General features: G+C 35.2%; 1 protein-coding gene across 3 annotated transcripts in view; it reads right to left on the bottom strand.

The window, feature by feature from the left end:
- Nucleotides 1–15,536, bottom strand: part of Nrx-1 (neurexin 1) — a 674,791-nt gene that overhangs the window by 321,756 nt on the left and 337,499 nt on the right. For all 3 annotated transcript variants that reach the window (XM_076310652.1, XM_076310653.1, XM_076310654.1), the window contains exon 6: nucleotides 3,465–3,491. In XM_076310652.1, the coding sequence (XP_076166767.1) occupies nucleotides 3,465–3,491 (27 nt within the window). The remainder of the gene's footprint in view (nucleotides 1–3,464; nucleotides 3,492–15,536) is intronic.

Here is a 15,536-nt window from a genome sequence, read left to right as displayed (position 1 = left end):
TTTTTAAATGAAAGAACGCTCTACAAGGAGGTGAAACAAACTGTACGATTATGAATCGAGAAACGTTAACTTTACTATGAATGGAGTTGAGTCGATGAGTCGAAAAGTATTACAATATTAACCCCTTGCTCTGCGATTTAAATTTCTATGAGGAGTGTTATAATCAACGAAAAGGTTGGACATAACTCTCGCTGTCCTCGTGAATTTTCTTTTTGAGAATAAGGATTCTTTTTCTAATACTTTTAAGAAAATATATTTCAACCAAGACTCACCTATGGTTTTTATATTTGGCCCGATTTTCTTACTACGAGTCTCGCACGATACTGCAAGCGAAGGGGTTAACCACTTTCAAATAAACTCGAAAGTATACTCAAAATGCATAGAACGTTCGGTTTAAGACCAGTGGAAGAGAAATACTGTATATCCAATGCAAAAGAAATACCCTATACCCTCTATTCGTGTTTCAGGTAGACCTTTGAGTTTAACGAGTGCAAAAAACTGTTCCTTCAAGTATCTCAAAATGTGCTTTTTATAGACTTGTACTATTTTTTCACTCCACAAGCATGTAGTCCGTATCAGCATTTCTACGGTTATGTCAGATGGTCAGGTTCTACGTCCAATAGCTACAACTAAGGGAATTCGTCGAGAATATTCTACAATTTGGCCTCTTTGCTCGGTAGGGAGTACAGAAGAACCTCAAAAGAACCCAAAGAATTCAGTCTCTTGCAATTGCAAGGAAGTTTACTCTTGGGTCATTTTAGCTGCTGCAATTTAACACAACTTCGCGAGAAACATGATCCTCGGTGAGCAAAGTAACTCCAAAGTGATACCAAAAGGATGTTCGATTAAAGATAAAATACGTTTGATTATCTAGCAAGTCCAGTGTCACAAATGTTGTTTAAAAATTGCCTGTCGGATAGCAAATTCATAAATTGAATGTAGAATTTAGGTGCAAAGATGTTACGATATCCGATTATTTCGTAGAAATTAGTCTCGATTGAAATTTTAATTCAGGTTTTTCAAACGCCGTGCAATCGAGTTATTGAAAAATTCTATCTTTCTCTCTTCTGTGAAATTGACATTTTTCGTATCGTGTCGCATAAATGTAGTATTACAGACGAAAAATAAGAATCGTGTACTAAAATTTTCATCACTTATTCAACATTCTTTAAAAAAACTCTCAGTGAACTTATTTTAGTATTTTCAAGAAAGCACAAGTATAGTATTTTAAATTAATTTCGTACTTTGATCGATTCATTCCCAATTTCCTGCGGTGTGTTAAGAGCGGAGCCCCTAATAAAATGTTAAAATAAAAAGTGACTTTTGGTCGTAAATTTATTTCCAGACTGATTTTTACAGGGTAAAACCTCGATAAAACTTTTCGACATTTTCCCTACACACTTAGTAACATTTCAAGATATAGATTCATCTATTTTATTACGATTTATCGACTTTCACGAAATAACGAACATTATTCTCCATAGACTATTCTGTCAACGGTGTGTAGTCTAATATTTTGTGTAGTGACTTAGAATAAAAAATCAAACAAAGTTCTCAGAAAAAACCACGTATCGTATGAACCTAGTTGTTTAAAAAGTACCAAATTAACGACAATGGGACTGAGGTGCAGCTATTGGGTGTAGAACCTGACCATCTGACATAACTGTAGAAATGCTGATACGGAGTATAAAGTCTATAAAAACCACATTTTGAGATACTATTTTTCGTTCGGGACTGTCTGTCGAATTTCCAGAGAAGTAACATTTCAACTTCTTACTTCTTAACCATCCCTTAAGGGAAACAATCTAAAAACGAAAAAAACTTGAATCGTGTTTCTTCAACGTCCAGCTTCGAACCAACACGAATACAGAAACTACGCTCGGGTATTCAAACCGATTTACAAAAAAAAAATATGAGGCCACGGGAACAAGGACACGGTCTCTGAACATCCGCCTGGTCGCGACTTCTATCGTACTTTCGTTGTTCTATGCCTCAAAGGATCGAACACAGAACCGTAACCTGGTTGAAACTTCGTGCCTCCGAAAAATGTCGGCCATTTTTAACAGGATTCCGGTCGTTCGTCTCCTTATGTCCGCAGGGCTGAGACCTCTTATCCTTTGACTCACGTCCCTCCAGAAGGGAACGCGAAAACTCGAGACGTCCCTTTCATTCGATCGTCCCTGTTCTTTGTTCGTTAACCTTTTATTTCCTACGATGGGCGTTCCTGTTACGCTAACGATTATTTTCCTTCCTCTCGCGCTCGCGAATCTTTCGTTACCCGGGTCAAGTGCGCTCGATACGCTCCGCGGGAAGACAAAGAACCACGGGATAAATAGAAACAGCCCGATAAGAAACTCAGCACTGTCTTCTCCGTTCCCTTCTTCAATGGAAGGGAGGAATCTTATCGAACGGTGAGATCGAGAATATAATTCCGGTTATTGCTCGGTAGAAAGTACCGGTAGATTGTACCCTCTCGGTTTCGCCGCGACCTTTTCCAGCCACCGTGGCAGAGTGCGTTTCCATCGACGATGGTTCGGTGGAAAATATGTCAAACCGATATTCCAAACGGCACGAGCCTGATGCTTTTAACTCTCGATTAATTCTTAAATTTATGTCAAGACACTGGAGGCCTGCGATCGATCAGGTCGGCTAAAAGCTTTCATTTTGCTTGTACCGTCGTGTTCCGTTTTTGTACTCGCTATTTCGAGAACTTCTATGCCCCGATTTTATTAATTTCAAGTTTTAAAGATCGGATTTATAAATTACCGAATCTCTACAACCATTTACGTTCTTGCTGGATTACCTCGAGTTCATGTAACGTCGCGAGCGGTCGAAGTGAATTATTATTATCTTGAAATATTATGAACGAAAATGATAGTATGGTCGTTTCGTCTGACAAATAAAAGTAAACTAGTAATATTATTGTGTGATCTAATAAAATAAAAGTGAAACTAATAATATGGTTGTTTCATCTAAAAATAAAAGTGAAACTAATAATATGGTTGTTTCATCTGAAAAAATAAAAGTGAAACTTAGAATATAGTTCTTTCACTTGAAAAATAAAAGTGAAACTAATAATATGATTGTTTCATTTTCATTCGATTAACTGAGTTTCTTTTAATATTAATTCTATTTCATTTTGTTAAATTATAATATGATTGTTAATGCGAAAACAATGCCACCTGTTTCTCAGTTGACGAAAGATTAAAAAATCATCGTTCGTTTTGCCGTAAATAGGAGCATTGCATGTAAACTAGTGCTTCTATTTATAAATGTAATTATTTTTGAGCTATCATCAAGTAAATGTTCGAGATTTTATTCAATATTTGTATTTCCTTCAGACACATTCTGTGCATGATACGCAAAACGAACGAGAATATCGGAATAGACGGGAAGCATTGTTCTCCGAGCTCAAAAGCAGATGATTCAATATCCAATACATCGGTAGACAAGTAGCTACTCACCCTGCAGAACCTGGTGATAGAGGAGATCTGAAACAGATAGCAGAAAGGAACGATCAGTCGCTGGAATCCGGTAAGAAGCGCACGGATAAATAATTGATCTCGAGCTACGACCGAACCGTGTGTACACTACTGTTCAAAAGTTTTGGTAAACTCGGATTTAGCGAGCAAATGCAATATCGATTGAAAATTGTTGTTTCGTTTCTGAATTTTAATTTACTCAAAATGCGTCGCATAATTTTGGACGGTTGAGTTTCCTGTTTTATAAAAGACAAAAGATTTATTAATTTTATTATACGTCAAAATCTTTCTTAATCGTTTATTTAATTACAAAGTCTATTTTATCGTAATCGTATCTTTTTCATGTGTGTAGTGATGCATCTATAGAGTGCAACTGCACATTTTTTACAAATGACACTGAATATATTTTTAATTTCACTTTTTGTACAAAAATACAAGGGAAGGATAAAATTAATACTTGACGAGATATTTTTATAAATGCGAAAACTATCATGTTTGTTATTGTTTCAACTATCGACAATTGTTACTACACGAATAGATAAAAATAAGCTTGGTAAAATTTAATGAAATTGTACTTTTACTGAAAATGGCGCTAAAATGGGATCGTGTTTCGTAAAACCTCACTGATCCGTTGGTAGTACTCTCGCGAAGATATACTGAAAAGTATTTAAATTTGAATTATCATTAGCGGACTTATTTAACGTATGCGTTTCATCAGCCTCGGTTGCGAGCCTCGGAACACATGTAATGCGAGACTCGTTCGCTGTTGCTCTATCTCTATCAAAACCGAGCAAATTATTTCCAAATGTAATATCTCTCTGTTGCAAAAAACTTACAGAAAAATTACAGTGTAGTTTTTCGAAGCTTCAACTCCATATATCCGATATTTGAATAAATTTCGTATCAGATAAAAGAATATTTCTTCCAAATATTTTTTTTATCTTCATTGAAAATATATTATAGCAAAAAAAAATTACACTACTCTTTATCAAGGCCTCAACTTCATATCCTGAATACCTCACGATATTTGAATAAATTGTCTATCCGATAAAAAAATATTTTTCTATTCAAAATTTATCGTAGTAAAAAAATTACACTATTCCTTCATCGATGTCTCAATTCTGTATTTGAAACATCACACGATGTTTGAATAAATTTTCAATCCAATAAAAAAAAGTATTTCTCTATTCAAAATATATCGTAGCAAAAAAATTACACTTTTCCATCATCGATGTCTCAGTTCTCTATTTGAAACATCACACGATGTTTGAATAAATTTTCAATCCGATAAAAAAAGTATTTCTCCATTCAAAATATATCGTAGCAAAAAAATGACACTATTCCTTCATCGATGTCTCAGTTCTCTATTTGAAACATCACACGATGTTTGAATAAATTTTCAGTCCGACAAAAAGTATTTTTCTAAATGTCCTCCGACACAAGGTAAATACCTCGTCGAATAACGAGGTTGATAAATTGAAAAAATGTTCCATTGCAACGTTCAAGTCGTTCGATATGGAACGTCGCGTGTACGGATACTCTTGCAACTCACTGTACGTGAAAGCGTATACGCGGAGAGACTCAGTGTAATACGAAAAGAGGGGGGTAGGGTAGGGGGGGGGGGGGGGGCGTACGAATTGAAATTCAAAGGACGTCCGTGTGCGGAAGCATCGACGTCGACGCGGAAGAAGCAGTCGAAGCTGATCGCGACGAGCCCGAACGAGAGGACTCCGAAAAAGTTTCGCCCGCGATTATCATAAGAACTTTCGCGACAGTAAAACGGGTTACCCCTCAGCCTGCTGGAGAAAAACGGGCGAGCATTTTACGTATTCCTCGACGTTTCGAGGGGCCGAACTTCTGTGTACAGCGGTGGAATTAGATCCCGACCAAGTTGCCTCTGTTTCTCCCCCACACCCCCCCTCACCATGCTTTTACATTTCGCTCGTACCTTTCGCTAACGACCTTACTTTTTTAAATCCCCCGCGACTCTCACTCTTTCTCTCTCTCTCTCTTTCTATGCTCTCTGGAATGCACGTTAGACATTGCACGGAGTGGATTTGGCTGAAAATAGAGATTTAACTTTGAAATAGAACCTTCCGCAACTTTGTTGTTTATAACAGGTAACAGAGTCAATGTTTACACTCGGAAAGAATGTTTCTGCCCTCTTCTATTTTCTTTCTCGTACCCTTGCCACTCTTGAATTTCAGATCCATGTTTCTGTGGATTTGGGAGGAATTAGACTTTGTTTCAAGATTTTTTTTTTGGAGGTTATGTCGCGTAACTTTTCCTGCACCTCGTTGCACTTTTATTTTAGTTTACTATTTATCTAAGTTTGATTTTCCTTCTTTATATTATATATATTTTATATATTTATATATATTATATATATTTGTATATATACTTAGAAATTGTACAACAAAAACGTGAAATTATTAAAAAAAAAAAAGGTAATTGTTTGGAAGTTGGCCTTCCTGACTGATTTCGATGACTTTCAACTATGTTGTCATATGAAAATGTATACTGTTTTGAAACTATTAATTTGAAAATAAACATAGGAAACGTACAGTAATTTTTCTATAACATTCAATTGGATTTATTAATATTTAAGTGATTAAAAATAATTAACGAAAATTTGCAATATCAGACACCGAATAAAAAGTTTTTGTAAATTTAAGGTTCGTAATATTTTAAAATTTTTGAAGGATTCTTCAGAACGTAATTATTGCGCGATTAACTGGGAATATTTATTGTTGAATGAAAGACATTAGATTCGAAACTTACGTTCGAAAGAACGCAAAGACATTACGATGTTTAATATTGGAAACGGATTTACGTTAATAAATTGGTTCTCGTCTACCCCATTTTCCAACAGTGACATTTCTTCGCGAGACAAATTGTTCCCTTCAGCATCGACTTACTCTCGCAATCGTGACAAATAAGGGGCATTAAGGTCGGACAAGGCTGTCACTGCATCTAACTTTAATTTAACGAATGAAATCTGGCCAGGTCAAGGTTCAGATCCTTTTAAATTCTCGATAGAATTTCAATTGCATTTGAGCGTTCGATGCTTCGAATTGTTTCAGCAACGTGAGCAACTTGTACTTTTGTGTGAGCAGAAAGTAGGAATTGTTAAGCCAGGTCTGAGGTCGAGGAAAATGAAACGTTAATTTATTCATAGATAACCTACGAAAGGTTTAAAATATTTGTACGATGTATACGTTGTCAACGAATGAAGAGAATTGCTCGTTGGGTAACAAATAAAGAAGAAGTAGAGTATGAAATTGAATTTAAGAAAAATAATAATGGACGCAAAAATTGTTTCTGTAAGTAAAAATATTTAATAAAGGTTCTAGACGAATTGGTTAATAACGTTAATTAAGTAGCGATCTCGTCCAAAGAAATGTAGAAAATTAAAATTTTTCTGAAAACTAGAAACTAAAAATACACGTATCTATAATACTTTATATTTGAAGTAACGAAATTATCAATTATTTGATCGATCACGTTGAATTATACAAGTATCAAATTTTAGATCACTTTGATCACTTGTCCTCTGCGATCGCAAAAAGAAAAAATCAACAATTTAGAAAATTAATAATTAATCTCTTTAATCGAACAAACTACTACATATTTGTTCATTTCCATCGATTATTAATTTCGTAAATTTTTTATTCCCCTTTTCCTTTATCCATCTGAAAGATTAGATAATCAAAGTGGTTTAAAATTTGATAAAAACATTTTCATTCTACTGCAAGTTGAAATTACAAATTTACAATAATTGCTCGGGTGTCTTTCACACGAAACTGTTTCACTTTAAACGATACTTTAGTTACCGAGCTAACATCCATCTCGATTAACAACACTGGTCTTTTGTTGTCTTCTGTATCGGTGGTATTATGCACCCAAGATGCATATAATTCATCAAAAGTATCGACATTTTCCAATCATTTCAGAAAGCTACTTATAATGGACATTGATTTCCAATTTTGCTTAGTAGAAAGTTTAAACCGCGAAGAATTTCTAAGTCTCGAAAAGATTCACCGAGTAACGAGCGATTATCCTCATGAAATAATCGTACGTTTCGCTGGCTTTTAATGAACGGATTACTCGTTCGGTCGTTATCGTTAAAACTTCCAGATTTCCATCGGCCGGAAGGAAAATTTAAGCATCGAACAATTTCTGTGGTCTGTGTTCCGCGCAGCCACTGGAACTTGACTTATCCTAACGTCACGTTAATACCTCGGCAGGGTAACTCGGCAACCCTATTGTTCACCCCTGATCGGTTATCCGCTTCGCTAACCTCCGATTAAATTCGCTGATGAAGTCGCGACGATAAAGTTCGGTCAAGTTCATTACGCTCCGGGGAGGATGTTCATTAAAACGTGGAAATTCAAGAGGATCCGAGAAATTCTTTCGTCGAATGTTCATTATTATGCAGCCTGTACTTTCCATCTTTATGGAAGTCTGTTATAACGTTTTCTTCTTTTAGTCCACTCTGGTCAGTGGTGCGAAGAAAAATGAAAATGTTCGGTATTTGGTAGTAATTTTCACGCGATCAAGTTCCTTTACGTAACATTACACTTTGGAAACTGTGCATACTCTGAGAAGATCTGTTTTTTTTTTTTTAAATTCTTTCGATGTTAAGTGATCAACAAGGAACATCCACGAAAGATAACGTTAGACGAATTATTTCGATCTGTCTTTCAGTGTAATAGTGTTTTTGAAATAGTAGAGGCAGTTAATAACATTAAAATGATTGTAATTTGGAAACGACGTTAAATAGGACAAATGTTTACAGGAATTTCTGTATTACTTCTGGGCATTAAATTTATATCTAAAGTTATCACAAAAATTTTGTTATGGTAAATTTGGTATGGTAATTTCACCGAAATAAACAATTGCTAATGCTATATTCGTTAGGGCAATGCAGCTAAATTTGCATGTAGATTGATATCATCAATTAAACGCGGTTTTCATTGAAATCTGTAATGCGATACTTTCCGAAAAACATGATTCTATTCGAGGTATTTTTGAGATAAAAATTTTTAAATTATAACTCTTTTGTGCGCACTAATACGTTTAAATTTGTTTCGCAAGACTTCATTGATAGGATATCAAAGGACGTGTAATAAGAGGTAACTATAATTTAAAATTACCTTTTACTTAGAAAGCTCCATTAATTTCCAACTAATTAAATATTGCCGAAGAAAGCAAGATGTTAGTTAAGAATGCAAATTAATTTAAATTGCTAAGAATGTAAAGAGCAGAATTTCATATCATAGTTTAATATTCGGATATTATAGCTAAAGAGATGAACGAAAGAATGATTTACCTAATCGTTTCAAGAGACTTTTTAAAAGAAAGTTAATAAACCTGTAATGAAATGCATAGAACAGTAATGAATAGGATGCAAATAATAGAATAAAAAATAAAATTTCTTAAGCCTAGAATATTAGTATAAAAAGTTCGTAATCTTGCAACAACACTTTTTATTCCAATCGATTTAAAAATGATCCATACTCTTTCTAAATGTAAAGATTTTATGCAAAAATATATTTCATTATTTTATATCGAGTTCGTGGTTATTTTCAAGACTCTCTATCGCGGCGAAAATAGGTACTTTTATCGAGGTTAGTGACTCTAATGCGGATCTCTATAATTTGCAGAAATACAATATTTCCATTTCGTCTAGAAAAGTCGATGAAATTAGTTATTTTAGGTCACGCGCGAATCAATATACTATAACCAGAAACGATCGAAACTGTGTTCCAATAATAAGCACGGTACAGCGATTTATTTTCAACGTTTATTCGATCGAACAGTTATTCCCAGAAGCTTTCATTCCTTCAGCGTGAAACATAATTACATAATTCAGATAATTTTACATCGATCGAATAGAGTAATAACAGATTCAAAATTCTTTCTCTTTCTCTCTCTTCTTGTCAGTGCAGAACGTAATTACGTAATCCAGATTGGAAATTTTACATCGACCGAATAAAATAATAACAAATTCGAAATTCTTTCTCTTTCTCTCTCTTCTTGTCAGCGCAGAATATAATTACATAATCCAGATTGGAAATTTTATACCAATCGAATAGAATAATAACAAATTCGAAATTCTTTGTTTATTGTTCTCTTCTTGTCAGCAGAAAACATAATTACATAATCCAGATTGGAAATTTTATACCAATCGAATAGAATAATAACAAATTCGAAATTCTTTCTTTATTGTTCTCTTCTTGTCAGCACAGAACATAATTACATAATCCAGATTGGAAATTTTATATCAATCGAATAGAATAATAACAAATTCGAAATTCTTTCTTTATTGTTCTCTTCTTGTCAGTGCAAAACATAATTACATAATCCAGATTGGAAATTTTATATCAATCCAATAGAATAATAACAAATTCGAAATTCTTTCTTTATTGTTCTCTTCTTGTTGGTGCAAAACATAATTACGTAATCCAGATTGGAAATTTTACATCGACCGAATAAAATAATAACAGATTCGAAATTCTTTCTCTTTCTCTCTCTTCTTGTCAGCGCAGAACATAATTACATAATCCAGATTGGAAATTTTATACCAATAGAATAGAATAATAACAAATTCGAAATTCTTTCTTTATTTTATTGTTCTCTTCTTGTCGGCGCAAAACACAATTACGTAATCCAGATTGGAAACTTCGCATCGACCGAATAAAATAATTTGAAATTCTTTCCTTTTCGCTTTCTATTTAAAATGTTCAATACGGACGAGAATTCGGCCCATCTGCGACCTATTTCCAGCAGCAATAAAGCGAATTTCAATCGGATCGTAAGAATAACTCGAAAATTATTCCCCGAATCTTGGCGCATCTTGGCAAGGAATTCCACCCCCGAAAATTCCCCTCCTCCGACCCTCGAGTTACAAGTCGCAGTCGCTAGAATCGTGGTAGACAGATTGCGGAGGATCTCTCGCGTGTCATTGGACCACTACACGTTCTTCGAGCACGAGTGGCAATCCTTACCCCCACTCCTGTCTCGCTTCCTCTTTCGTTTCTCTGTGTTCTGTTCTCTTCAAACCATCCCCACCCCCCACTCCGCCCTTCAGCACCGTCCTCTCACCCTCGTTTCGCCTTCTTTGCGCGCGAGGGAAAGCGCGACGACCGGAAGCGGACGCTTAAAGCCCCCGCGTGCTGCAGGGACACATACTCCGGAAAGAGATATTTCGGGAACGTGTGTATATCCGAGCTCGACCAACTATAAATCAGCGAGCACGGCGTCGCTTCAACTTATGCATCGATAGCAACCTTCCTTCGAAACCGCCTTCCTCGTCACACGTCGACGACACGATGGAAACTCGAAAATACCTTCAATTCCGTATCGAACTGTGCCATCTTCACCCGGTTTCTCGGAGGAAAATTTATTTTCCATCGACAGGGGACAGGGTGGGAGATGAAGCAACGAAACACCCTTGTGTAATGCCGCGTGTATGTATACATCTGTATACAGAGATATATCCGACAGCTCCGAATAATTACGCGAGAGTACGATACCAACAGTGAAAGATGTTATGGAATTTGATAAAACAAGAACAAGTATATTGTATTTGTGCGATAAGAACGTACACTGCGTGACTTGATCAATGTGAATGTTTATATCTATTTCTTGCAGGGGAAAATGTCAGAGAAATATTATTTATTTGGTAGGGGAACGTGTTACAAGAATTGTCTCAAGGTTATATTTCTTGAGGTATCGAGGTCATTTATTTTTTCTTTTTTTTATGGAATTATTATCAGTGTGCTGTAATAGTTGTGCGAAGATTAATTCTCTGGTTTATAATAGCAAGATTTTTGTACGACTTTGTACACGAAATATTCAGATATCTATGGGAACAGATGTTATTAATGAAATAATTATACTAATGAGGAAATTTTAGTTCGACAAATACTGAGAATGATGAACGAGTAAGAACTTATTTGCAACTTGGAGTTATACTGTTTATTAGACAGATTTGTTTCTTTGTCTTTTTGATCGATAAAACGTATATAGGTTCTTATTGTACGAATATATTATGCTTATGTAGACTATTTTAATTATTCTTTCACATGGCAATATCACGAGCAAACACGTCTTTGGTTTTATTAAAAAAAATTATGTACATAAGAGTTCGTTAATTGTACTTTCTAAGAGACAGAGATTTTTTACCTGACATTTAGTATAGTATAGTTCAATTTTATTCAAATACATGTGTTATTGTTTAAAAAATTTCTTTCGTTCGATTAACCTGACTGTAAGTTTAATATTTAAGTATAATTCTAAGAATTTCGTGTCCTCCTCAAAATTAATTTTGATACGCAGTTATTACGGTTAGCAAGTTATGATGGATGGGTAGCCCCATTATTGTTTATACTGCCACCCCCTGTACGTTTATCACTAGCGAGCGGGCAATGTTCAAGTTTGGACACATTTGCAGTGTCAAGTCGAGCCTATAATGGATCGGGTGAGAGAACAAGGAGTGTGTGTTAAATTCTGCGTTGAGAATGGAAAGACAGGGGCAGAAACTTTACCGATGCCGAGAACTGTTTACAGTGATGATTGCCCGAGCCAGACACTGGTTTACCAAAGGTTTAAAGGATTTAACGAGGGCCGAGAACCCATCAAAGATAATCCACGTTCGCGTTTACCTTCGATTATCCATAATAATGATAATAATAACAATATGATATGATAATAATGACTCTATTAGACCATAGAAAAAGAAAATATATATACAGAGCAGAAAGGTGAGTCTCAACTCTGTCTAACCTACAATGACATAGAAAACCATGATATAAAGAGAATGAAATAATTACAATATAGAAATAAAAAGGAAAGAAAATAGCGAAAGAAGTAACTAGGAAATGAAAGTCACGGATGGAGAAGATTTTCAGACGTAACTATGCAAAAATTTAGGTTAAAATAAAGAAGTCTAATGTAAGATAAAGACTTCAACTACGTGTTCAAAGGAAAGAATAGTGGGGAGTAAGCAGATGTGACGAGATTAGGATCGAAATACTGAAATGTAGTTTATGAGAAGAAAGTAGAGAATTTGTTAAAGTAAAATTGAAGAACAAGGAAATTGTTAGAGGTAATCATTCAATTATACGAGAGATGAATAATTCTAACCAAAGGTTTTGGCTACATTTTGAAAGAATTGATATGCAAAATAAAGTTAAAAGAAGAAAAATCTAACGACTGGATATAATTAAATCTAACGTGAGACAGATCAACAATCTCTTACTGAATGGCTTCCTGCAGAGTTTTCGAAAATGGCGGGAACGTTGGAGCGAGTGCATATCACGAAGAGAGACTACTTCGAAGACGACTAGAGTTCATCAGAACTGTTTCATTCTAAACATCCATAATTTTTTTTACGACAGTTCGTAACAATAACCACCGGAAGATCGTAAGGTCGAGGAAGTTAATTATTCACCGAGCGAAGAATTTGCATCTTCGAGAGAATTATATGCAATTGTTGACAGAGTCCACCGTATATAACTTGTATAGTCCATGTGCCGAAACGTCCAAATACTTCGACGTTGAAAGTTCACGAAGTGCGAAAGTTCAACACTCGGCTACGATTGTTTGAGAATACAAGAATTCAGTAGCTCTTCGCTTCATAGTCCACGGAGTTCCCAGCTACAAACTTCAATGAGTTCTGTCTCGAAAACTACTCCATCGTCGGATGTGAGTTCCAGCTCTTCCTCCAAAGCGTTCTTGGGCGTTGTGAGTGTAACCAGGGATACAAGTTAACCAATGGAAGCCGGTTTTCTGAGTTTTGGATATATTGTGAAAAAACGTACTGCGCGTGACATTTACATATGTAATACTGGTTAGTAGTATTACCTGAAACCCTAATACTGTACCACTTTTCAATACCATTGACAATTTTCCAGCAAGGTTTACGATCAATAACAAAGTCGAGAAGAACACAAATTTTGCGTACAAGATGCAATTTTTAATAGTCAAAGTTTCAAACGTTCTATAAGAGATGAACTAGACAAATTAATGAAATATGAGATGTAGACTATTGGAGCAGAATAAAAACAAATATTTAGTTCAAGGAAATATAAGTGAATATTAAACATAGTCCAAACGTGCACAGTTCATTTAATACAAGCATTTCGATCTTTAATTTACACCCTCTTCGATACATAAAAATTGATTTCTATACACTAGAAATATACAAGCAACCGTAAATAAATTCATACAAAACTGACGACACACTTTGTAACGAATTAATATCAATTACCCTATCAAGTAAATAAAATGGTACAACAGAAACTGAAGAAATGTAACACTGTTGTCTCAAATGTACTCTAATCGCGAAACGAGTATTCTACTTTTAACGATAAATGTTTCTTTCATTTTTATACAATACACTCTACCAATGTATCATTTTCCATTAATCAATATTAATTCGTCGTAAATTGTACTGTAAAGACAGAAAGAAAAAACCAGTATTCAATTATAACTAGTCGTCAGAATTGAGTCATTTGATCTCACGAAGGTTAATCGGTCATCCAACCAAATGAACTGGCACGTATGGTCTCTGCTTTGCGACAAAATACATGTCCAGGTCATTTCCAACTAGTAGTACTTTCTACGATATTTGTAGCCGTGAACGATAACCAACCAGCGAGCCGAATGAACAATATTCGTAGAAGTTGTCAACAACGCGGACCACGGAAACGGACCTTGCATTTTCCCCGAAGATCTCGACTGCTGACATTCTGCCAGCACGCACGATTCCAGTTAATGCCCGGCACTTCGCGGTAACGTTCATTACTGGCTGCAAGCGCGAATTCTTGATGACGTTTCACATGCGAAAGCCCCGATCGATACGTGTTCGCGCATAACTGTCACGGCCGGCACAAAGAGACGGCTCAATCGCGATCATCTAATCGGGATCCGGGCGATCAGTCTGACTCGAGTGTCGCAAATTACGCAGACGGTGCTCGATTGCTCGATACTTTTCCGTTATTTCGAGTGCTCGCGACGTCTAATTACAAAGGAACGTGGAACAACCGTTTTGTCACCGATGGTATTAATCCCTTAACATTTTTACCATTTCTCGAGTCGGTGTTCCTCGAGGAAACTTACAATTTCAGTTGCATAAAGGGACATTATCTGTCGTAAGTTTCGTGGATTAGTAAAGTTTTACTTTAAATGGAAGTCAGAAATTAAATCGATTGAGTTCTCCCAATCGCGCGGAAAGGAACAAAATAGAGTTAAAAATTCAACCAATGTTCTCTTCTAGTAGTTTTATGAAAATATATTTAACCGTTAAGAGTTTGGAAGTATTTCAAGTTTAATTAGCGCCAAGTCTAAGCTATTTTTCGTACCAAAAGGAATTATGTACGAAATATTTTTGTATGAAATATAGAGAAGAAAATATTTTCTTTTTAGTAAAAGTTTGTTGATGTATGTTGAGGGGAACTCAAACAGGAAACAGGAACTTTATAGATATTCTTTATAGAATGTCTTACAGACTATTTGAAATAAAATACTTTAAATCAAACCTGTTTGAAAAGTCTTCTTCGTAATTTTGAAACTTATCCAATGTTAATTTACGTCGTACAAAGTTCCAATAAATCCACAGAGTACTTTGAGTCGGTGCTATTCGTCGAAATAGAAAACGTCGATCATTCGGCCAGTGATTGTTCAGATTATCGATTATTCAGACGTGTAATCAGAACTTCTTCTATTTACCGTGCCAACAGCATTGGTTAAATAACAGAGTAGGTGGAATATAGGAAACACGATATAACAGCTGCTTTGGTAAATATTTAAATAAGTCGGCGAAGTAGTATCATATTTAAAAGCAAAATAAAAAAGAGAGGGAAAATGTTAATTAAAGTCTCACCTTGTACAGGAGATATAAAAATTATAAAGTTCAAATCTGATTTTGAAAGAGTTTCCTACCTGGTTAGCAGGTGCAAAAAAGATAGTTTAATCAACTATATTTTTACAGAATTATTTCACATATGCTTTCAAATCACTGCACGCTCATAGATCCAAAATATTCTA

This window comes from Ptiloglossa arizonensis, chromosome 4, assembly GCF_051014685.1.
Source record: "Ptiloglossa arizonensis isolate GNS036 chromosome 4, iyPtiAriz1_principal, whole genome shotgun sequence".
Lineage (NCBI taxonomy): Eukaryota > Metazoa > Arthropoda > Insecta > Hymenoptera > Colletidae > Ptiloglossa > Ptiloglossa arizonensis.
The sequence above is the reverse complement of the archived record's forward strand: the minus strand, read 5'-3'. Positions and strand labels throughout refer to the sequence as shown.